Source organism: Hyperolius riggenbachi, chromosome 4, assembly GCF_040937935.1.
Source record: "Hyperolius riggenbachi isolate aHypRig1 chromosome 4, aHypRig1.pri, whole genome shotgun sequence".
Lineage (NCBI taxonomy): Eukaryota > Metazoa > Chordata > Amphibia > Anura > Hyperoliidae > Hyperolius > Hyperolius riggenbachi.
In genome coordinates this window covers 317,701,020-317,726,249 of record NC_090649.1, presented here as the reverse complement: position 1 = coordinate 317,726,249, position 25,230 = coordinate 317,701,020, and the positions used below count along the sequence as shown (strand labels likewise).

General features: G+C 41.1%; 1 protein-coding gene across 2 annotated transcripts in view; it reads left to right on the top strand.

Annotated features, from left to right (window-relative positions):
• The window catches only part of AIG1 (androgen induced 1), a 294,614-nt gene that overhangs the window by 62,616 nt on the left and 206,768 nt on the right, over positions 1–25,230 (top strand). For both annotated transcript variants that reach the window (XR_011031186.1, XM_068279509.1), the window contains exon 2: positions 13,699–13,854. Coding sequence is in view for 1 of the 2 variants with exons in the window: in XM_068279509.1 (XP_068135610.1) it covers positions 13,699–13,854 (156 nt within the window). In the remaining variant the exon portion in view is untranslated. The remainder of the gene's footprint in view (positions 1–13,698; positions 13,855–25,230) is intronic.

Sequence of the window (25,230 nt, the reverse complement as noted above, 5' to 3'; positions counted from 1 at the left end):
GATGTATGACAGAATGAAAGCACAGGCCCAAGATGTAATTGTAAACCTCTCTAACTCAGGAATGCAGATTTTATTAAACGCACCAACCCTCACTGCACTGCCTCTATTAGCTCATGTGTTGCTATAAAGGATGCATCCTCCTGAATGATGCCAAATAAGTGGGAGTATATAACAGAATAATATCATTATGTTATCATTTTTAAAGGTTAAATGATAACAGCTTATTTTTACTGCTGATATTCTGCCGCCCACTAAATATGTTTCTTCCAAATCTATCTATAGTTTCTGCTTCTTAACATAGCTTAAAGGGAACCTGAAGTGAGAGGCATATGAAGGCTGTCTTATTTATTTCCTTCCAAATAATACCAGTTGCCTGGCAGTCCTTTTGATTTCTTTGGCTGCAGTAGTGTCTGAATCAAACACCTGGAACAAGCATGTGGCTACTCCTGTCAGACTTGAGTCAAAACATCTGACCTGCATGCTTAGTATGCATGCTTAGTCTGCATGCTTAGTCTGCATGCTTGGCTGGATGGTGTAATGGTTAAGGGCTCTGCCTCTGACACAGGAGACCAGGGTTCGAATCTCAGCTCTGCCTGTTCAGTAAGCCAGCACCTATTCAGTAGTAGACCTTGGGCAAGTCTCCCTAACACTGCTACTGCCTATAGAGCGCGTCCCAGTGGCTGCAGCTCTGGCGCTTTGAGTCCGCCAGGAGAAAGCGAGATATAAGTGTTCTGTGTTTGTGTTTGTAGTCAGGGTCTATGGCTATAAATATTAGAGACAGAGGATCAGCAGGACAGCAGAGTGATTAGGCTGCAGCGACGGGAGAGTGGAGCAATTGGTGGTAACGGCGGACGTGTATGGCGCGGTAATTGAAATGTATGCCCTGGCAGGGATAACAGGTCCCAAACATGGCATAAATTCAATTACTAAGGTCCGGAAGTGCTGGATAGTGTACTGGTTAAGGGCTCTGCCGTTGACATGGGAGACCAGGGTTCAAATCCTGGCTAGGTTAAGTATCTATTCAGTAAGGAGTTCAAGGCAAGACTCCCTAACACTGCAGGGTGGCCTCTTGAGCGCGTCCCAGTGGCTGCAGCTCTTGAGCGCTTTGAGTCCAACAGGAGAAAAGCGCTATACAAATGTTCTGATTATTATTATTATTATTTTAAGGATGAAGTGGGGCAAGGTAGTAGCTTTGGCTCATCCTGATGGTGAGGTAGGAGATGGGACAGAGAGTAAGTGGTAGTTGGGCCCCCACTAGGTTGACTTGTAAATATTCCTGCTCTGATAATAATTTATTTTCTGGAGCAGTATTAAAATAAGGCCAAGGACCTCTATATACAAAATAGCTTAAAATGTTTTACATAAAGTCTGAAGAAACATATCCTCCAGCATGTTTAATGTTCAAAAACGAAATGCAGTAAGCACAATAAGCAGTCTTGTGACTAATGTGCCAGAGGCAATATATTCACAGATTGGACTAGTAATCCAGTTATCATTAAAGGGAAGCAGAGAAAATCAATTGCTAGGGCAGAAAAATGAGGCCAATGACCCCCAGTAACTAAACTATGAAAGCTGAAAGTATACCAAGAATCAGAACAGGAACAGTATAAGGCTTTCAAATTACAGTACTGTATATGCCATATAGCATTTGACTAGTTGGTCAGTGACAAACCTATTCAATGTTGTCCCACAACTATCTATTTTGGGAACTATTTGCAGATGTGTTTTCATGCTTAGAAACACTTTTACTGGCTGCACATTATAACAAGGTAATATAACTTCTTAAAACGACCCTGTAATGAGAGGGAAATTGAGGCTGCCATAGTTAATATTATTTTAAACAATACCTGTTACCTGGCAGTCCTGCGGATCTTTTGGCTTTAGTACCACTGTGTGGTTAGTGTGGTCATTTTGCCTGCCATATTTGGTCTGGGTCTGTTGCTTATAGTATTAGAGACAGAGAATCAGCAGGACAGTCACACAGTCAGCATTTTTAAAAGGAAATACATATAGCAATCTAGACCAAATCCCTCTATTCCACTGTTAACACTATTACATCAGAGCTACCTTTATCCAGTACTTCATAAAAAATACATACATACAGAAACACAGTAGTATTTTTGAACAGAGTGGATCTAAAGTTACTTATGTATTCTCTCTATATTCTTTGTTGGAAACGACATATCTAGGAAATGCTGTGCAGAATGTACATTAAAACAGAATGAAATGATTCTCAAGTTATGTAATGCTAGATTTTATTGAAATTACAACAGAGAATAAAGCAAATGTTAACACTAATAAATATTATGCTTTATTTTATCTTTTTTAAAGTACATGCTCCTTTTAAATGTAATGCTTATGTTAAGTGAACCTTCCTAGACAGGCCAGTGCTGGGCTCAATGGAACCCTGGGCAACAATGACATGGGGCCCCCATAAGGGCCCCAGACCTGGCTAGTGGGCTCCTAATGTATAGTTGTCCCTGGGGCCCCTGCAGAGAATTCAGCACTGGAGCGATGCACCTGTCTTCTGGCGGCCCTGTTCTTAGATGTGTAAGCCATCCATGCCAGGTGCACTAAAGTTTTCCCACAGCATCTGGTGCTGCCATTTGAACTATGTCATGAAAACAAGCCAGATATTTATTTTCCTCTTTAGCCCAGACAGCATGTTGTCCATGATTTCCCCAAAATAATTTTTAATTTGTCAGACCACAAGACCACAAGTTTCCTGTTTTGCTTCGGTCCATCTTATATGAATTTGCACACCTGAGAAGGCAAACATTTATCAATCCCGCTATGTTGTGATAACACAAGACCATGTTCTGACCTGGATGAGGGCTGAAGACCTCTTGCCACCTAATGGCAGACAATTTTTTAATATATCCAATGCATGTGTGCTGTATCACCTATGGACCACCTGGATCACCTATAATGACCAGTGTTCTCCACTGTTATCCAGGTTTAGTACCAGTAGTTTAGTTTACTCAACCCTAATGTGGATTTTAAGATGGTGCCCCCCCCCCCCCCCCCTTCCCATTCAACTGATAGCAAGACCCTTTGCTTAGGATAGTTAGAAGTCCAACAGTTTGGAAGTTCGATATGTGGAAATATTTGCTACTCTTATACTCATCATTAAACCTATTTAAGACTGTTGGAAAAAATTAGGACCAGTTCATAAAAGGCTGAACAAGCTGTTCTACCACTCAGACTTTATCAGGCTCTGTGGAGATCACGCTTTAGTAGGGGCGTACCCCACTAGAACAATGGAGATAATGGTGTTACGATGGCTTTATACTGGTAGATGTGGCCAACAAATACATCCCTCTCAGATCATTATCTGATCAAAGAGGGATCTATTTGATCACATTCCTCCAAACACTGTACACAGAATTTCAATGGCTTTCAGAATGAAATCGATTGAAAATCTATGCACTTTGCCTGCCGGGTCCCTAGGTCTCTCCATTCTATGCTCTTCTCCCTGTCTCTTCTCTCCCGGTGCGCCTGTGTAAATACGAGAGGCCAAACACCAAGGGCACGATGGCACATACTTCACGTGACCACTAGAGGCCTCTAGAGTTTTACCTCTAGCATTTGTGACACGACATTTCTGCCCTGGGAGAGAAGAGCACCCGGTAGTGGAGAGAAGACACAGGCTGGCAGACAGGTGAGTGTAACCTTTGCTGCGTACACCACACATAGAAAAATAGAATGCCCCTAGCGACATGCTTCTCACCCACCACCAATTGAGCAACATCTTCAGTCTGGTGTGATCGACCAGTTTTGCCAAAAAAATCAGTCTACCGGAAAACATTTGCATCATTGATTTTTAGCAGGTTCGATCAAATGATTTGATATCAGTGGAAAAAATTGATAAGTGTATGACCGCCTTTAGTTGTAAACACTTCTTCAACACTTCTGCTGTTACAGTTCTGTAACTCTCCATTTTTGAAAGACTGATCTCCAGGATGCAAAGCCTGTTACCACTTTTATAAATAAGGTGTTACAAAAGTGGTTGTAAAAATAGTGATCAAAATTTCAAAAATACATTTCTAATTTCTCTGTAAATATGTCCCATATGTTTGATACCAAAATAGCAATGACACACTGCTACGAAACCTGTTTCATACCACGTTGGCCTGTATTGCCAGTGAAGCAAATTTTAGTTATTTTTTTTCTTGGTACTATTAATTAACCTGAACTTTTATATAGATGCATGGGAATTTATAGCTTCTTTCTGGCTGTTATTAAGTGCAGATATAGTGGCTAAGAGGCTTGTGCTCTCACCTTCGTGTACTGGATTCAAGGCTTGAATCTTGGCCAGGAAAATATCTGCACACACATCTTTCACCTGTGTTTGTTTGGGTTTCTTCCAGGAAGGCTGTTTTTTTTCCACCTAAAAACATATTGGTAGGATAATTGGTTTCCCCTAAAACTGGTCCTGGACTGTAATGGGGCCATAAGATTGTGAGCCCCTCTGAGGGACAGAGACATGAATTGCTCAGTATCCTGTGGAATATTTATCTGTGCTATCCAAATTCATAATAATAACAATATTATTTCCCTGGTAAAGTCTAAAAAAATCCAGCTGTTTATTACAGATCATTTTTGAAATACATTACAAATAAAACGTCTTATTTATTTTGACTAAATAGAATTTCAGCTTATTCATTCATTTGCTGCAAATACACCACAGTATCATCAGCATACTATATATCTGTTTATTGGTAGAATGATATAGCATTTTGACTTCAAGTGTTGTAGTTATTGCAGTTTAATGGCCAGTGCAGTCTAGGCTGGGTTACAGTCTATGGCTATTGCTGTGACTGAGCACCACTTTGTTCTCTTTTCTCTCTTTTTTTCCATTTTTATTTGCTATTTCTAGCTGCCACTTTTTAGTATGTATAATCTAAGCAACAGAAGGTAGTCACTGGAGCAGGATCAAGCAATATTTACTGCTGCCATGGCTACAAGACTTGGCTATGCAGAATCTATCACCTATTTCAATATACATAATATACTTTCCTGAACTTGTACATTCAATAAATAGATATAATAAAGAGAGTGATTATAAATGTATTACCTAGTGTTTGTAGAATGAAAATCATATTATTTAAAATGCCACAAAGTATGCAGAGTATGCAGATTGGCTGAAAGTGGACTATTTAAAGACTATTCTATGAATGTACAAGGTTCTGAGAATACGCAAGATTATAGGTAAAGGTTTACTACAGGCACCATTGGGACAATGGAGAAATAGGGCATGCTAGACACAGCTAGGGACACCAGGAGAACACTCTACATTTTCATAGGAATCAAGAGGAAAGTGTAAAGGATTGCTCTGACGGCGTGGCGGACGTTTCTGCGTCCAGTCCGGCGGTTTACGCGCAGCGACATGTGTCTGATCTGGTGCAGCCTTCCTGTGCACATAGGCTGAGGAATACACGCGCGTGCGGCGAGACAGGAGTTTTATGGGAAGCAGAGAGGGATCAGCTGACTCCCTTGGTTAGCTGATCCAAGTTTGTATGCGGATTGGCTGGAAGGGACTGGGCGGCGCTGGGCAGCGCTGCACTATATAACCACTCGTCCCTCAGTCTCACATCGTCTGCCATTGCAAATGCTTACGTGTTAGCATACAGACCTCAGTCAGATCCAACAGTGTGGTTGAACCAGGAAGGACCTGGGAATCCACACTGAGCTAGAATACTTTCTCATGCTATGCTATGTTATGCTTTAGACCAGTTCCAGGGTGTTGTGACTATGGACCTCACACCCAAGACTAGGATACTGTGTCAGTTCTGTGTTATGCTTTAGACCAGTTCCAGGGTGTTGTGACTACGGACCTCACACCCAAGACTAGGATACTGTGTCAGTTCTATGTTATGCTTTAGACCAGTTCCAGGGTGTTGTGACTATGGACCTCACACCCAAGACTAGGATACTGTGTCAGTTCTATGTTATGCTTTAGACCAGTTCCAGGGTGTTGTGACTATGGACCTAACACCCAAGACTAGGATACTGTGTCATTTCTGTGTTATATCTTAGCCCGGTTCCAGGGCATAGAGAATAGGCCCTCACACCTAGTTAGGGCAAGCCTGTTAATATTAGCAGCAGGGCTTCCTGCAACCTAGCCTAGGCCCCTCTCCTAGGGAGCCTCTGGCCTAGGGATTCACCCAGTCTGAGGTGAAATCCCTTCTTCTTCTTACCTCCAGTTCCTCTGGCGGTTCTCTCTCAAAGTGCTACCGTTACACTGTACACTCACATCTCAGGTGTCCAGAGGTTAGACATACCTGGATTATTAGTGATTCTGCAGATCATTCATAATCTGGTGTATATCTGCATTACTGGTGAATCTGCAGATCACCAATAATCAGATTCTCTCTGCGTGTTGACACCAATCGTTACAGAAAGGAGCTTTTTGTTGTGGTTGTTTTCGCTTCTTCAGATTGAATTGTGGTAAGTTTGGTTTAAAGTGGGCACAAACTCTTGCACAGGACAGAAAGAAAACATAGAGAAATGCACCCTGTATGTATTTAGAGAGATGACAGATAAGCTCGTTTCAAAGCACAGGATGTTAATATGTCTGCTTCCAGGAAGTAGAAACAGTGCAGATTTATTTTAGGGTTTGTATCAGCTGTAACAAAGAAATGTTTTCAGTTTAAAGGTTATTATGCTGTTGCGTATCTTTTAGAGCAGAGAGGACATTCTGAGTTCAGGTCTACTTTAAAACCCTAGTTCAGGTTCCTTTTTGTAGTTGTATTTCATAGGTTTAAATACTGTGGTGGCATGGTTAGGTTATACATCAAGAAGACATACTGAATACCTGAGACATTGTGCCTGCCTGCGACTATGTATTCTGCCATGATTTATTAATAATGATCAGCCAATAAAAGTTGCCAAGGTTTAGTTCTGGTTTTTGTCCTATGATAAATACTGGTGGTGGCATTGCTATATTTGGGGAATAGGGAGAGGGATGGCAATGCTTAGGAGAACTCATAGAGAAGCATGTGATCAGTTTGATCAGATGATAGATTTGCAAGGCTCTAATTTGCTGGTCATGGTCATGTGTTAAACCAGGAAGTCATAACAGCAAATCAGAACCTTACAAATGTATCAGCTGAACAAACTGATCACATGCTTCTCTATGGATTGTTCTAAACATTGCCTTCCCTTTTGGGGGATATGGCAATACTGGTTGGCCATAGCTATACTTCTGGTCTGACATATCTATATATATATATACTTGGGAGACATAACAATACTTGTTGGGAGAGACATGCCAATAAATTGTTATTGGAGGAGAAGGCACACATAATTGGGGGTCATGGGTAAATTATATGAGCAGAGGACTCTTCTTGCTTCTTGAGCCTATTTATACTTGGGCTTACACATTCTGAAAAGGTCAAAAGTTAGGGAGCCAACTTATGTTCTAGTACAAGTGTAATTTGAAACAATAATTTAATAGCACAGCCAGGAGTTGCTAGCACTAGTTACTATGTTGTATTTCAGACTCTCAAAGTACAATCTCATCCCCTGAACCCTCCAACTTTGTGGCGCACCAAGCTTTCTTCTATCAGCAGTGGGCAACAGTGGGACTCTTTAGGAAGGGGTGGGACTCAAAGGAGAAGCCGGTAATAGAGGGGATGAGATCAAGCAGCAAGTGGAGAAGGACAAGAAATGTATGGATAATGGCTGGTTGGTACAGATTCTGTTGCAATTATGCTGTAATGTGGTATACACACTGACAATAGTAATGACATACTTGGGGTTTGCTTCCTGATAGTTAATTTGGCTATGGCAAACTGGCAATATTTGTTTCTCACTACATGTATTTTTTACATGATGATCACATTTTCCTAATTTTGATTCAGACCAGTGAAGTCCAATTACTACTAGATCAATCACTCATACAGCTCAACTCTGCCTTGCCTCTTGGCTAGTTGGCTGCCCAAATGATCGTTTCCTCACCTCCTCATCTCACTATACAGAATGGACATCAGAGCAGCTTTCATGTTGTCTGAAATCACAAAATACATGACTTGAAGATGTTTCTTCAGGAAAGAACGGGTCAGGAAGGATCATGTGAGCAGCCAGGAGGAACAGCTGAACTGCACTAATCCAGTAATAACCAGACTTTATTGTAGCTTTCCTGTCCTCCAGTGAAGGAGGTAAAGGTTATTGTGCTAATTAACAGATACTAAGCTTTCATTACACACTCCTTGGAGGATATAACAATGGATTCATATCCATGCATCCATGTCAAATACACTTTAAACCTTGTATAAATGAATAGATGGTAAGTTGACAGTGTACCGTAGTATGCTTTTAATGCCACTGAATATAAAGTTGTCTTTGTTCTGGGGAAGATCCTATAAACGTTGAGCGTGCTTTACAGTATTGGCCCATGATAAGACCATAGCATGGAGACGAGACTGGACAAAATGTTTCATCATATAGTAGATTGTGCTGATGGTTAAATAGGCTATGATTGGTGCATCTGTGGAGGGTGTCAAAAGAACATTTCCCTGAAATACCGTAGATGCGGACATCTATTTATATTGGAATTCTGAGGTGACTTTTTGATGGTGCGAACCGGTATTTGAGACTGTGACTTTAATAATAATTAGCCGAGGAGCACAACATCTTTTCACTGATTATGTGCTAGTTCTGATGGTGATGGCAAAGGTGTCATGTTCCTTATCTAAGAGATGCATGGTGGATAGGGGTTGAGCCTCAATATTCCGGATGATGTTTAAGATGTATGGTCTCCTCATTCTCCACCCATTCTTCCTCCTCCTTCTCCCGAAGTATGTAGCAAACAGGAAAGCTTTCTTTCCCCCTTCCCACTGTTGGTGATGTACATGATCTGAGGTCTCCTCATTCATCAACCACCCTGCCTCCTCCTACTCCTGTAGTAAAAAAAAAAAAAGAAAAAGGAAAGTGTTCACTCTCCTCTTCCTTTGCTGGTAATGTATATGACCTGTGATCTCATTCATCAACCACCCTGCCTCCGCCTTCTCCTGTAGGGTGTAACAAACAGGAAAGTTATCACTATCCTCTTCCATTGCTGGTGATGTACATGACCTGTGGTCTCCTCATTCTTCAACCACCCTACTTCCTCCTTCTCCTTTAATATGTAACAAACATGAATGTTATCCCTATCCTCTTACATTGTTGGTGATCTGGTTTCTCCTCATTCTCCAACCAACTAACGTATTCCCTCCTTCTCCTGTGATATGTAACAAACAGGGAAGTTCTCACCCCCCCCATTCCATTGCTGGTGATGTATATCAGTGTTTCTCAACATTATTACAGCATGTACCCCTTTATTAATGACTGTGTTGGCCAAGTACCCCCTGTATTGAGTAACATCACCTCAAGTCCCCCTTGAGGCATACACAATTGTGTATAAATGTTTTTCAGACATTCAATGATGCTTTTAATTAATTATTAAGACTTATGCAGGTGAAATTAATATGGTTTAATAGTTTTTCAATCTCAAAACTTAAGCCACCTACTATGAAGTATTCCGAATTAAAAAAAACAGACAGATTTTTTTTCGGGGATATAATTCAACAAATTGTTTAAAATAATTAATACAAATTAGATGCCATCAACAATAATGGTGATACCCTTTATCTAATATTTTGTTGCACTTTCTTTAGTGATAATCACTGAAAACAAGTGATACCTCTAGCTTTCAGTGAGACTTTTGCACCTGTGGACAGGTAGTTTGGCCCATTCCCCCCTTAGAAAACTGCTCTAGCTATGCCTCTTTACAGACTGCACATTTCAATGCTTTACAGAATAGCTCAATAATGCACGCATTTCTAATGACTCTTACACATGGGGCAATGTGTATGGTGTCTTAATTCACCCGTATACATGTTAGCTGGAGAGGTGGTGCTTATCAGATAACTCCGAATTCAGACAATCGGACCACACCATAAATGTCTTCTGTTCTTATGAGTTGGAACCCCATCAGGGACAGGCATTTGTCTGCAAAGCCGCCACACCAGCTAGCAGTAGAAATGTAGCTTGTGAAACAGAGGTGATGGGCAATGATCCCACTTCAGCCATGCTCCCTCTGTTACTGGGACTAAGTTGCTGAAGAGGATGGGTCTATGTTGACCTTCCATGTTCAAGCTCCACCTCCTCTGCTGTCAGGCACAAAAATCTTTTTAGTGGGGATTTTTAATGTATTTTTTTAGTTATTAAGTAAAGGTCTATTTTACATAAAAGCAAACAAAACCATGCTGTGCTTGATCCTTAAATGTCTTGCTGTGAGGAGGTCTTATAATTTTTGGTAAGTCAACCATGCAATACAGGGAGAAATTAATTTATGGACAGTATGTGTTATTTTATGTGCATAGTTAAATGCTGATTAACTCAAAATTTTGCATATGCCTTTATATTATACATGATCAATAATGAGGTAAACTAAAGCCAAAAGAATCCTTGAAAAATGAATTAAAAAAGGAGTCAGGTTGCAATAAATGTTTTAATGTATCAGGCCTGTGATAAAACTCAGGAGAAAAAATAGTTGAATATCTATTTTTCATCCTAACTGTTAAATTACTTTTAAAGCAAACCTGAAGTGAAAAAAAAAACTTATGATATAATGAATTGTATGTGTAGTATAGATAATGAATAGAAAATTAGTAGCAAAGAAAGGAGTCTCAGATTTTTTTCTTTTCAGTTATATAGCTTTTTTATAACATTGCATCAGGCTGGCACAGTTGCAGTTTTAACACCACACTCTGGCCCATATGCAATTCACTTTTTATCCTTAGTTTTCTACAAGTTGATATTTCACACCTTACGGATAAAATGCATTTTAAATCCCCAGCAAGTGAGAAAATACTCAAAATAAAAGTACATTTTCTACTAATTTTGGTACTTTTTCAATTGTGAAATGCTGAAAAGTTGTTTTAAAGAACAGAAGAAAAATTATCAGCTAGGAGAAAACTTTGGCGAAAAAGTGAATTGCATATGGGCCTTTTTCTTTTAAGCTATAAAACAAAGGAGAAATAATAACCATTTGAACTTTCCTGCAGTAAAACTGTATCTCAAGCTGTCTCTCACTGTTTCTTGGGTGTTTAAGTACTTCAGAAAACAGGACTGTATTTGACCCAGTGGGTCGAATAGCTCAGAGAAGATCTTTTGCATAGATGATAACTGACTTTTTTGACTCTTCCTGTTCTGGAAAACAATATGAGACTACACATACAATTCACTATTTCATTAGCTTATTTTTGCTTTAAGCATTTTCTAAACAAAAAAGAAAAAAAAATCACTAATAAAAGTTAAAGAAACACTGAAGTCTCCGAAAATTCAGCTTTTTATTGAAAAAAACAGTTCAACATTATTGCCCTAACTAAAACGCTGCATCCCTGCTGCTGAACTCTAACTAAATCCCCCCAAACTCCCCTTGCAAAATCCAAGACTTTCTTGATCGTGGATTTTGCTGTCTGGGGAGGCAGCGCTTTCAGCTGCAGCTCTGCCTCCATGCGCGTCAATCCGTGCGTATCTCCGCCTCTCCCCGCCCCTCTTAGTAAAGGAAGAGAGGGGCGGGCGGGGCGGAGATACGCGCTGATAGACGCGTGTAGAGGCAGAGCTCCAGCTGAAAAGCTCTGCCTCTCACGGAAGCGCTCCCCGCAGTGTGCCCCAGGAAGTTTGGGGGGATTTACCGGTAGTTAGATTTCAGCTGCGGGGATGCGGCGTTTTAGTTAGGGCAATAATGTTGAACAGGTTTTTGCAATTAAAAGCTGAATTTTTGGAGACTTCAGAGTCTCTTTAAAGCCTACTGACCACAAAAAATTATATATATATATATATATATATATATATATATATATATATATATATATATATAAATATATAACAGGTACGTCATTTCTCTTATAAATTGTGAGAAAACGCGGAAAAGCCGCCACGTGTGCTCAGAACAAGGCGGCTGATTCCGCGTCTAACGCGGCGGTTTGCACGCGTGGGCCTACATCTGCTAGTATGGCTGAACACGGAGAAACCGACGCATGCCCTGATAGCGGTGCGGCTGGTTCCGCGTCCAGCGCGGCGGGTGGTACACAACACATGTCTGGTGTGGCTGGGACTGATAGTCCACACAGGTTCAGAAGGACGCGCACGCGCGCTGAGAGGCAGAACTTTTATGACAGCCAGAAGGGAGTCAGCTGACCAAGCTGGTCAGCTGACGATTCTACCAGTTCCCATTGGTCCAGCACTTAGGGGAGGCGCTGGAGAGCGCTGTGCTATATATACTGGGTGCTGGTCATTCACTGGTTGTCTGCCGTTGCGATCACTACGTGGAAGCACTCAGACCTTTTTGTCAGAATCTGTGTTACCATTCTCTTATACTTCAGACTAGTTCCAGGGTGTTGATGATCATGGACCTCACACCCAAGATTAGGGACTTGTGTTACCATTCTGTTATACTTCAGACTAGTTCCAGGGTGTTGATGATCACGGACCTCACACCCAAGATTAGGGACTTGTGTTACCATTCTGTTATACTTCAGACTAGTTCCAGGGTGTTGATGATCACGGACCTCACACCCAAGATTAGGGACTTGTGTTACCATTCTCTAATACTTCAGACTAGTTCCAGGGTGTTGATGATCACGGACCTCACACCCAAGACTAGGGACTTGTATTACCATTCTGTTATATGTCAGACTAGTTCCAGGGTGTTGATGATCACGGAGCTCACACCCAAGACTAGGCATTGTTATTATCTGTTATGACTTTCTGCTTTCCTGACCTCTCTTCTGATCACTGATTCGGTACTTCGCTATATCTGATACTCTGTTGCCAAACCCTGCGTGCCTTAGGATTACTGAATCAGCCTCCTGTCTTTGTACTTTATCTGTCCGTGTGTTGCCGACCTGGCTTGCCCGACCTCGAGAGCTATCTCCCATGTTTAGAGATAGTTCACAGATCAGTCAGTGACATCCTCCTATTGGTGTCACTCACGCTCTGGTCCTTTATAACTCCGAGCCTGACTCCTCCCTTCGGGAGATTCTCAGGCTACTGTTAGGTTCTTGTTCTCTAGTGCAGTATTCCTTACTGCCTTTGTACCTGTTCTCCAGGTATTGTCCTCTAAGTATTACTGTTGCACCAAACACTCATATCACTCAGGTGTCCAGGGGTTAGCAATATATCTGATTATCGGTGATTCTGCAGATCATCAATAATCAGGTGTATATCTGTATTTTTGGTGATACTGCAGATCACCAATAATCAGATCCTCTCTGTGTTACACCGATCGTTACATAAATGTAATATATGTAGTCTAGCATGCGAATGTGGGTTGTTTTGTTAATTATAAACATACAAACATGTAACTTACTAAACACATTTTTTTTTATGATCAGTTTGCATTAAGCAAATAGCAATGGAAATGTACAATACTTTGAAATAAGCAGCAAAGAACTGTCTTACCAAAAATAACTCTGGATACAGTGTTAAGTTAATTTGCTGAAATGAGGTTTCCTCAGGTAAATCATCGAGCATCCCTTGAAACATTAATAATAAATACAAAAGTTTGATTCCTGTCAGCCTTTGATTCATGTAAGTCCTACATTTACTGACCTGAGTTCTGTCTCAATTTGAAGTTCACTTTGTCTGGTATTTCTTATAGTAACATGTATTTAGCACTGAGCAGTAACACTGACATTTTTTTAACAGGTGATCCAAGCTGTCTTCTTTGGGATCTGTGTTCTGTCTGATGTGTCCTGTCTTCTAACTAAAGGCAGTGACAGCTTAGAACAAGAACGACAATTAAAAAAGCTCATCTCTCTCCGAGACTGGATGATGGCTGTACTAGCATTTCCTGTTGGCGTTGTAAGTTTGTGTGTTTATATGTATTTATTGACAGTTATGCATGTTCCGAGTCTGATGATTGTATTCCCTGTGCTAAAAATCACAATCTTAGTTTATAGCCTGAAAGACTATTTCTGGGAAGCTACAATTTCCGAGAAACTGGCCAAAAGTGTGAGCAATCCCCCATAGATCCATACTGAACTGAAAGTAATCTGCTTGAAGAGAGCTTAGCCTAAAATGATGCTTTTACTTCTAAAGACCTGTTTGGATTGCCACCAAAGTAGTATTATAGTCATAAGTTTATATAGCCTCCTACCTAAAAACAATCCCAATTATCCCTTCGTTTTCTCCTAATGTATAACTGAATCTTGGTTTGATAAAGATTTACTGAAAGAAAAAAAAGAGCCAGCTCTTTGTTCCATATAGCATTGTTTTTCTGGCTTATGTTTTTGTGAAAAAATAAAGAGAGAGATAAACCGTATTAGCCTCATCTGACCAGAGAGTTTCCCTGGTCAGCGCTGGCTACCAGTGTTCTTCTGTCTGAGAGACAATGATCTTCTAGCCACAGAGAATTGGGAGAACCTACACTATTGGTCAAAAGTTTTAGAACACCACAATTTTTGAATTATTGAAATTCAAGCAGTTCAAGTCCAATGATTAGATTGACATGCTACATAAGTAAGTGGTGAACTGCTAGAGGTTAAAAAATGTAAGGTTATCCAAAACAGGAAAATAATATGCATTTCAGAATTATACAAATTAGCCTTTTGCAGGGTAGAAGAAATGGGTTAACAACTTAAAGAGACTCTGTAACAAAATGTTCAGCCTTAGTTCTTCTATCCTATAAGTTCCTATACCTGTTTGAATGTGCTCTGTCTTATTGCAGCCTTTCCTAGTTGAACAGTGGCTGTATTATCTTTGTTATATGATCTAATCTTCTTTCCTCTGTCGGCTCTGTCAGGCTCAGGCACTCAGGCTGGAATGTGCTGGTCTGCTTGTGATTGGATAGAAGCTATACACACCCTCTCCAGGCCCCCATGCAGTCTCTGCATGACTCACACACTGAGCTACTCTCAGCCTATCACATGCTGTTAGCATCTATGTCTTTTGTTTGTAAACACTGCCTAAAACTGGCAATTACAAGCCAGGATTGCAGCAGGGAGTGGCAGAAACAGCACAAAGAGGCCCAGGAGAACATAATGAATAGAATGGTATGCTTTTTATTGTAAGAATTTTAGAGTACATATTCTCTTTAAAACTTTCTGCAGCAATAGTAATTGATCAAGCCTTGAGAGTTGTTACCACAAATTTCTACAGGTGTCCTCTCTATCCTGATTATTTACAATGCAGTCTGTCAGCATAAAAGTAGTGTTGGAAGTCGATGTGTTACCATAGCCGCGTGAGGATTATTTGAGCAGTATTGTACTGCAGAAAGTAGTGTGCTGCTATGAAAACGTTGAAAAGGGCATTTCACAATAGAAGAGGGACAGACCTTCATAACACTTAATACGTGAGAACAAAGAAAAGCAACCCCTCTATATATAGAAATACTCAATGAGCACTAAATTGGACCAAGACACCAGAGAAGTACAATATATCTCTTTATTCAAGCCAAATAAATTTAAAAACATCTAAAAACAAAGCAGGCCGTGTCCATGCCTGTATAAGGCCCCAATGGTAACAATAATATAGTGAGCCTCACAGATAATAACAGGCACAGCAAAAAATCGAATCAATGATACAAGATAATATCCAAATATTATGTTTCTCTCGACCCAGCATGTGAAAAAAGGGGGGTCAGCTCAGCATATGGAATGTTTAATAATAATATATATCAAATACTGAGTCACACTGTGGGTTGAGAGAAAAGCACAAATATAAATATAGAAAAAGATAGCTGGACCTGTAACATGACCAATACTACTCAAAAATTATAATATAATGAAGCCAACATTTACATTTGCAAAAGTCATAAAGTGCAAAAACGTGCATAATATATGAGAGCAATGGCTCAACAGCAAATAAAGTGCCTAGTGTTAATATAAATATTTAATGTAAAAAATACAATTAATACAATTTTGCCAGTGCTAAAGGAGTCATAAGAATAAACATAGTGGAAGTGGCTATAAAGGAGACTATAAGCAATGAGGTAGTATAGCGTAATAGTATAAGTAGATAGGTAAAGAGCGAGGCTCACCTAGATAAGAAGATCAATGAGGCATGGAAACGGCTGCATGGGCGCTCCAGCGCCCGTCCGACTAGTTCCGCCGAAGCTGCTGAAGGGAACTTCTGATAAGAAGAGGTCTGGCTTTCCCAAAGCCACAAAAGCACCAGAAGACAAGTCTCTGAGACTCAACAGCTTTGTGTGATAGGCAGCTCACATGCTTCAAGCATAGTTTAATAGTTGCCGTAATAAGCAAGTCTCATTTTCATTGTGAAGATAAGACTTTGCAATGCAGATGTGACAGGTTGAGTTGAACCAAAAAAACATTGCTATGGGGTCATAATAAGAAAAAGAGGCTTGCCTGGGCCATGAAACACCATCAATGGATCACTGAAGACTGAAGAAGGTGGTATGTAAATAAAAATTGACTTCGGTGGCTTATCACATGTTAAATAGGTGATATGATGGTTCCTCAGTGCTTGACATCAACTGTCAAACATGGAAGAGGACGTTTGGTGGTCTGGGTCTGTTCTGATGGATCTAGGGTCAGTCAGGAAGTGATATTCTGCAGCACCATGCAGTACCCTTTGGGATGTGCACAGTTGGTCAGGGGTTCATACTACATCAAGATTAATAACCCAAAACATATATCCAAGCTATGCCAGAACTACCTTAGGAAAAAAATAACCATTAAGCTGGTTTGTGATGAATTGAATAGAAGAATGAAAGCAGAGAAACTTGCTAGTGTCCACATTTATGGGAGCTTCTACACAGAGTTGGGAAGAACTTTCTGAAGAATATTAGATTTCCATTGTAGAAAGAGTGCCATGCATGTGTTTAGCAGTAATATATTTACCAAAGGTGGCTGCTTTGCTGAATCAAAAGTTTAGACTACTTTTCTTATATATGGATTCCATTATTTTTTTAATTTTTTTTACTTTAATTGTTTATTTGTTCCATGCTTTCATTTCAGAGTATGAGACATTGAATTGCTTGAATGTCAATAAAAAAAAAGAATGGAAAAATGTAGATGTTGTAAAACTTTGAACTGGTAGTCTGTCTACATTTTAGTAAATGGAGACCCATACCTATGTCTTCCACTGTGCCCGAAGATTCAGCTTCTTTTTTTGTTCAGACAGCAAACAAATAATTCAGGTGAATATTCCACTTCATGCAGGAACACAGGGCCTAAGTTTAGGCAAGGTTCTTTTTTCTTACACCACTATGATTTTGTTTTATATGAATTATGGTACGTGTAACAATTTCTGTAAAAACAATGCAGTTTTTGCTAGTTGAAATAGGAAAGTAACTGTTGCAGGATTTAAAGAGGAACTGTAGTAAAAATTACTTAATTATTAAAATAGCTTATTCTTCTTTTACAATGTTACTTTATACTCTGAAATGTATCACCATGTAGGGTGCACCATGCTTTTGCTGGCTCTTATCTACTTCGAACTGAATGGTGGGTGTCAGGGGTGGCAGAGCCAAATCCATGGTACAGGAGAGTTTGTGTTCTACATGCAGCAACCAGCCTAGTAGCAATGGACACTGTCCATTCCCATAGGCTTTCAATGCATTCAATTGGTCAGCTCATCAGCTCCTTTGGTTTCCAATATCACCTATACGCTGATGATACCTAGATCTGCATTTCAGCACCTAACTCTTCAGCACCTTACTTGGACACCTTAGCAGCTCGTGTCCTGGACTGTCTAAATGCAATCGCCTCCTTCATGTCCTCCCGTTTTCTAAAACTTAATATGGACAAGACTGAAATAGTAGTCTTCCCACCTCACAACTCAATGCCCCTGCCTGACATCACTATTTCTGTTGATGGCACTTCCATAACAGTTGTGTGTATTTGAATCTAAAATATATGAAAGTCTAATGTTTATCAGTACATTACAGAAAATAATGAACTTTATCACAATATGCTAATTTTTTTAGAAGATCCTGTACAATCAGTCTCCTTATTGAGCTGATAAAAGTGGCCCAGATGCTGAAAACTGCCAGTTTTAAGGCTATTTTTATTATTTATGTTCCTGAATATTGTAATGTGTTTTCTCATATTTGTATGAGAATTTTAATAGCAAATTTTCATTATTTTTGTTATGTTTATTATAATCCGGTTGCTCATTTAGAAGTTTTTGTGGGATGAGTACTGTTGTTTAGTGGAGTAATGACTGCCATGTTGGAATTGATCAGCAGGGGCTGCTGCTTAATAGTGTGCATGTTTTTAGTTGTTCCTCTTACAAATATATTTTTCTTGTTCCTGCCTACTATGAGAATAGTAAGTGGTATGTCCTTACATTCCCTGTTGGGGATTCAAACGGAACCTGAGATAACAAGAAAAAACATTTCATACATACCTGGAGCTTCCTCCAGCCCCTCTGGCCTCATTGCTCCCTCGGTGCCGTCCTCCCCCTCCTTGGTCTTCCGTAAGGGCTGCCTGGTATCTTCAGCAGTCAAGGCTTACTGTGCATGTGCGGCCCAGCTGCACAAGGTGTCCCATCGCCAGGAACTCTCTGTGCCTGCACAGTACTACTGTGCAGGTGCAGAACTCTGCTGGCCGTGGAAGCGAGACAGGGGAGTGTGCACACCCGCACTGAGTGCACAGGTGCTGACTGGCCCCGACTGGCCAAAGATACCGGGAGCCCTTACGGAATATCCAGGAAGCAGCAGACAGCGCCAAGGAAGCGATCAGGCCGTAGGGTGCTGGAGGAAGCCCCAGGTATGTATGATTTTTTTTTCTTCTTATTTCAAGTACACTTTAAAGAAAAAAACAATAGGAATCAGTTGATCTACTGCAATGATTGTATCTTTCCATTCAAATAAGGAGAGATAATGCAATATCTACCATACAGTTGGTCTGAGTATTTTTTTACCTGTATGTCTCTCTGTTAAATAAATATAGAATGTATAAAATGTATTGAAAATGGTTGATAAGCACATAACCTCATAAGTCACCTCGACAGTCACTTCAGTTTAAAGTGAGTATTGTGCAGTTTTTTTACTCATTAGTTAATTCCTTGATCCATCACGTTTCATCTTTAAGCATAAGGATTTTTAAATAAAATGTTTCCATGGTAACAAGTTCTTTCCATATATAATAGACACACAGATATGCTTATGGTTCATGAATGTAATTCTTCAAGGACGCTGTCTGAAATATTTGTCAAGTTTCGATTTATGAATGTAAGAAAATAAATTGTTAAAATCATGTCTAATAACAGCTTAGAGGAACCTAAACATGTGCATTTTCCCATGGCGTTTTCATCTAATAAATATATAATGGTAAAATAGAAATATAGATTTTTTTTGGGCTCGACTTCTCCAGACAGCAAATAAGTTAGCCTGGGTTCTGCTGGTTTCTGTCAGTACCAAGCTGATGGCTCTGCTGGACAACTTCCAATTACAAAAGGAAGTAAGTGTGATGTGTCTTTCATCTGCCACAATAAGCCACAATAAGGACTTTTTCAGTTGGACCACTGAACTGTGCACTTGTGGAGTTCAGTGTCTTATCCGCCAGCCATGAGCATATTTGAGTACAGTTTAAATGCAGCCAAATGACAGCATTTGTAAAACTATGCATGCCGGCTTTTGACATGTGATGGTGTCCCTCCACAGCAGAAAACCATGACATTTCACTTCTAAGTACTCAGCTATGACTCGATAGGTCCACTGTGAGTACTGAGTGCTAACAAGTGCCTGGCCGGTGCACAAGAGCAGCTGGCAGGTGGTGAATTCACCACCTTCAGCTACCCATCTCAAAGAGGCCTTAGTTTCCTTAGTCAACCACTGAGTCTACAGACTTGAAGGCTGCCCATTTCTTCTTCAACAGAGCTTGAACCACACATTTAGAACAAGCATAAACACATTTTGAAACCACAGTCTACTTTGAAATCCTTGCCTATGAAAGACCTTGTTGATGTAGTGTAACAATAAAAAGAGTGGTCAGGTGTAAGAATACATTTTTGTTAAAATATTGGGGGTGGATGGCTGCTTTAAGTTGCATTGCAGTAAGCAGCATAATGCTTGTGGTTTGATTGCTTGTTAGTCAGATTTCTCCTGAAATCTAATTGAGATTGAGTGGGACAATGTTATATAACAATCTCTACTACCAGATCAATTTCTAAATGTGGACTGACAAAATATTTGCAATTATTGACCCGTATATGGTCAGCTTTTTTCACCATAGTTCTTCCTTAAGAACACACCTTTTCAGGAAAGCCATTTTAGCTAGTTATAGGTCCTCCACATTTGCTCATAAACAGACACAGAGTGCTCTCTTCAGGGCCCGATTTAGGCCTACGCCATGGCCTAGGGCAGGAGACTAAACTGGTGCAGCATTTGCAAGCTTGCAAATGCTGCAATGCAGGGAGATCAGGTGGGCGCCTGACCGTGAGTACTCTGCTGCCAGCCATCTGTGCAGTGGCCGCCATGCTCTCTGTGCACGTTGGCATTGTGGCAGGCGGCTACGGACTTTGGCAGCATTGGAGACGGAGGGGAAGAGGAAACTTCTGCCCTGGAGATGAGCAGAGAAGTGAGTGACACTGATGGCTGCTGCGGTGTGGAGGCAAGCTGTACTGAAAGGTGGGAGTGGGAAAGGGAGGGATTAAGGGAGTAATCTGGCTATCTATACTGGAGGGGGAGGAGAAGGGGTCATCAGGCTACCTATACTAGAGGGAAAGAAGGGTGGGGTCATCTGGCTCTCTATACTGGAGGGAAGGGGGAGGGGTCATCTCGCTAACTATACTGAAAGTGGGCGGCTGGTGACATTGGCCTTGGGCGGTAAAAAGTACAAATCCGGCCCTGGCTCTCTTGCATCAAGCTCAATGATTATGTCTACATTGTTGTATGTATTACTGCTTGTGTTATATAGTACTAATAGATCCACTAAAAGAAATCAATAATTTAATATAAATACACAAGAAATCAATAATGTAATATAAATGTATGTGTGTTTAAACACAACTGAGTTTTAAAATGTTGCATTTTTTTGTTATGAATACAAATAATTCCTGCCTCTCGTATTAATCACTGTAATTAACTTACTTATGAAATGAAATGCAAATGCTTGCTATATCTTACGGACACTGTTGAAATGTTGCTCATGGCAATGCTTTTAGGAAATCATGCGGACTAATGCGGACTAATGCTGGCGCACGGCCATCAGCTGTGTCTATATCCAGAAGAAGGGCCTTGCCTATTTCTACAAATTGGTGTAAATAAAAGGCATTTAGTTATGTAGCCTGAAGCATAAATGTATGTAGTCCACTTATCATATGATCTTTGCATATTTTTAACTGTTATGATGACTTGCATGTAATTTAACAATTCCCAATCTGAATGATATATTAGAATAGTTTTGCGGTTTGTACTGTATGACCTTAATTTATAAAGCCTGTGAACTGATTTCTTTTAAAATTGCCTGTTATTTGGTGGCAAATATTTGTAATGTTTTTCTGTGTTATATCAGATTATAGTGAGGATTGGGAAAAGGAAGGAAATAGAAGTCATGCAATTACAGCCATGCAAAGTACATATTTTTGTAATGTATCCAAGTAGTCCCATGTCTGTTTAAAAAAAAAAGGCACTGCAGGTGCTGCACATGGTTACAAATGAATGATTGTTATTTCACTCACCTTTTAGCAAACCTCACTATGATCTAATATGACACAGGCAATCTGTGCAAACTTTTACCATATGATAACAGATAATATTAATAATGCCAGTTCAGGTTTGCTGAATCACGCAGACTCTTCAGCCTTGGTAAATCAGGTCCAATGTGAACAAATAAACAGGAAAGGCTACAAATGCTTTCGCCGCCATCAGTCATTAGTCATATACTTTATGTTAAGGATTTAGGGGTCCGAACATGTGTGTTACATAATTTCTGTGCAATCTACAGTTTGGGGCTGATGTGCAGAGATGAAAGCACAGAGATGTGCTTTCCCCTCTAGATTCTGTTGACTTAAAGGGATACTGTAGGGGGGTCGGGGGAAAATGAGCTGAACTTACCCGAGGCTTCTAATGGTCACCTGCAGACATCCTGTGTTGGCGCAGCCACTCCCCAATGCTCCGGCCCCGCCTCCGGTTCACTTCTGGAATTTCTGACTTTAAAGTCAGAAAACCACTGCGCCTGCGTTGCCGTGTCCTCGCTCCCACTGATGTCACCAGGAGTGTACTGCGCAGACACAGACCATACTGGGCCTGCGCTGTGCGCTCTTGATGACATCAGCGGGATCGAGGACACGGCAACGCAGGCGCAGTGGTTTTCTGACTTTAAAGTCAGAAATTCCAGAAGTGAACCGGAGGCGGGGCCGGAGCATCGGTGAGCGGCCGCGCGGGCACAGGATGTTTGCGGGGGACCATTAGAAGCCCAGGGTAAGTTCAGCTAATTTTCCCCCGACCCCCTACAGTATCCCTTTAAGTGTCCAAAACACATATCAATGGTCCACCTTTTTAATACAAACCTAGTTTTGGTGTTCTCGCGCTTTTAGCTGCTAGGGATCTACAACAAGGCTGCAATGTTTGTTCCTTTGTATGGTTGCCAAACATTCTCAGCAAGTCATAGCTGATAGCTCTTATTAGGCTTTGATTACCCGAGAAGCCAGCAGGGGTGTTGTAACCTGATGTAATAAAAGCCAATGAGTTGTATCACAGACTCTCATCACCACATACATGGGAATTTCATAAATGTGATTATTTACTGCCATAGTCACAACAGCCTATATCATATTGAAGCCTAAAAATTGAGTTTTACACTTAAGTAAAATAACCTTTGTAATGTTAACATGATGCTAGTGGTGAAATATATCGCATTGTGTCTATTTGTATTTTTTTTTCTGCATTAACCACTTAAGGACCAGGGGATTTTCTTCTGATCGGTGCTGCGTGGACTCTCCAGCCCGCAGCACCGATCAGGAAATAGCCAGGGCGATCAGACCTCCCTCTTTTTTCCCCACTAGGGGGATGTCCTGCTGGGGGGGGTCTGATCGCCGCCGGCTACCCGTACTTTCCGGAGCGCTTTCCACCCTCCCCGGCTTTCCCTCCCTCTCCCTTACCCTCTAAGCGGCGCAGGACGGATGATAGGATAGGCTTCTGCCTATCAGATGCCGGTGATCCCCGGCCAATCAGAGGCCGGGGATCGCCGATGTACGTCACGGCGCTGCTGCGCAGCAGCGCCGTGCGATGTAAACAGCGGGGATTTCTTCCCCGTGTGTTTACATTTTGCCGGCGAGCCGCGATCGGCGGCTCTCCGGCTGTTCACGGAGACACCCTCCGTGAACTGGCATGGAAAGGCCGCTCGTTCGAGCAGCCATTTCCATGCTATACCACTAACGACCCGCTGACACCTATGGGCGTTAGGCGGTCGTTAAGTGGTTACAGTTAATCAGTTTGACATCTTAGCACTGCTTCATGTCAGTCTTCAGTGTATTTTTATATGTTCTGAAATATCCTTTTTTGGTTGTGTCTGAGGAGAGACTCAGGCCTGAGTGGAGAATTGGGCCCTCCCCTTCCTGCCTCATTATTCTTCTTCCTTTGGCCAGCCATGTCCCTGTGTCCATCTCTAGTTATTTGATATGAGTGACAGGATTAATGGCCACCGGTCTTCACTTTTTCAGCTTTTCCTGTGAGTGAGATAAAACTCCAGGCGAGGGCCTTATGTGTGAGAAGTATCTATTCTTGTTGCCCATTGCAATCAGCACATTTCAGCATTGTACAGCTGGAAGCAGGGTAGATATTTCATAGGAGCCAAAGGTCATGCTCCAACAACAAAAATAGGGCAAAGAGCTCAGAGTATGTGTTACCACAGCACCGCATCAGATGGGTGCCGGGTTAAGACGATAACTGTAAAATATCTGCCTACCCAGCACCTATCCTAACCTTAACCCTCACTTTTAAGTGCCTAACCTTAACGCCTCCACCTAATGCCTATGCTTAACCCCCCCCCCCCCAGCCCGGAGGTGCCTAACCTTACCCCCACCTAATGCCTTAATTACCCCCCCTTAAAGTACCTACCACTAATTTAAACGTGGGCGTCCAAACTATTGATAGTTGTAGCTGATCGACTATGATCAGCTACAACTATTAAATCCTATGTAGTAGCCAATTGGCTAAAACTCGCATCAGGCGCCCAAATGACAGATTGATGAAATTTACATCAGGTGATCCGAAGAGCTGAGGTTCCTTGCTCCAGCAAGAGCATCAGGCAATACCTTACCATCACTCTTTAGCCTGCTGCAGTAAAAGCTGGTAAAGTTGCCACTTGCAGGAAGAGTGATGCAATTTAACGAGTTACGAGCACAGGGGGAGCACCGGCCGTGTGCCTTGCTAAGGAACTGGAAACTAAGGATTACATTTTGCTTTAGGACTGTTATTATCACGCAACTGATATGTAAGTCAAATGTATATATACAGTGGGATGCGAAAGTTTGGGCAACTTTGTTAATCGTCATGATTTTCCTGTATAAATCGTTGGTCATTATAATAAAAAATGTCAGTCAAATATATCATATAGGAGACACACACAGTAATATTTGAGAAGTCAAATGAAGTTTGTTGGATTTACAGAAAGTGTGCAATACTTGTTTAAACAAAATTAAGCAGGTGCATGAATTTGGGCACCACAAAAAAGAAATGAAATCAATATTTAGTAAATCCTCCTTTTACAGAAATGACAGCCTCTAAATGCTTCCTGTAGGTTCCAATGAGAGTCTGGATTCTGGTTGAAGGTATTTTGGACCATTCCTCTTTACAAAACATCTCCAGTTCATTCAGGTTTGATGGCTTCCGAGCATGGACAGCTCTCTTTAACTCACACCACAGATTTTCAACTAAATTCAGGTCTGGGGACTGAGATGGCCATTCCAGAATGTTGTACTTGTTCCTCTGCATGAATGCCTTAGTGGATTTTGAGCAGTGTTTAGGGTCGTTGTCTTGCTGAAAGATCCAGCCTCGGCGCAGCTTCAGCTTTGTCACTGATTCCTGGACATTGGTCTCCAGAATCTGCTGATACTGAGGGGAATCTATGCGTCCCTCAACTTTGACAAGATTCCCAGTCCATGCACTGGCCACACAGCCCCACAGCATGATGGAACCACCACCATATTTTACTGTAGGTAGCAGGTGTTTTTCTTGGAATGCTGTGTTCTTTTTACTCCATGCATAACGTCCATTGTTATGCCCAAATAACTCCATTTTAGTTTCATCAGTCCACAGCACCTTATTCC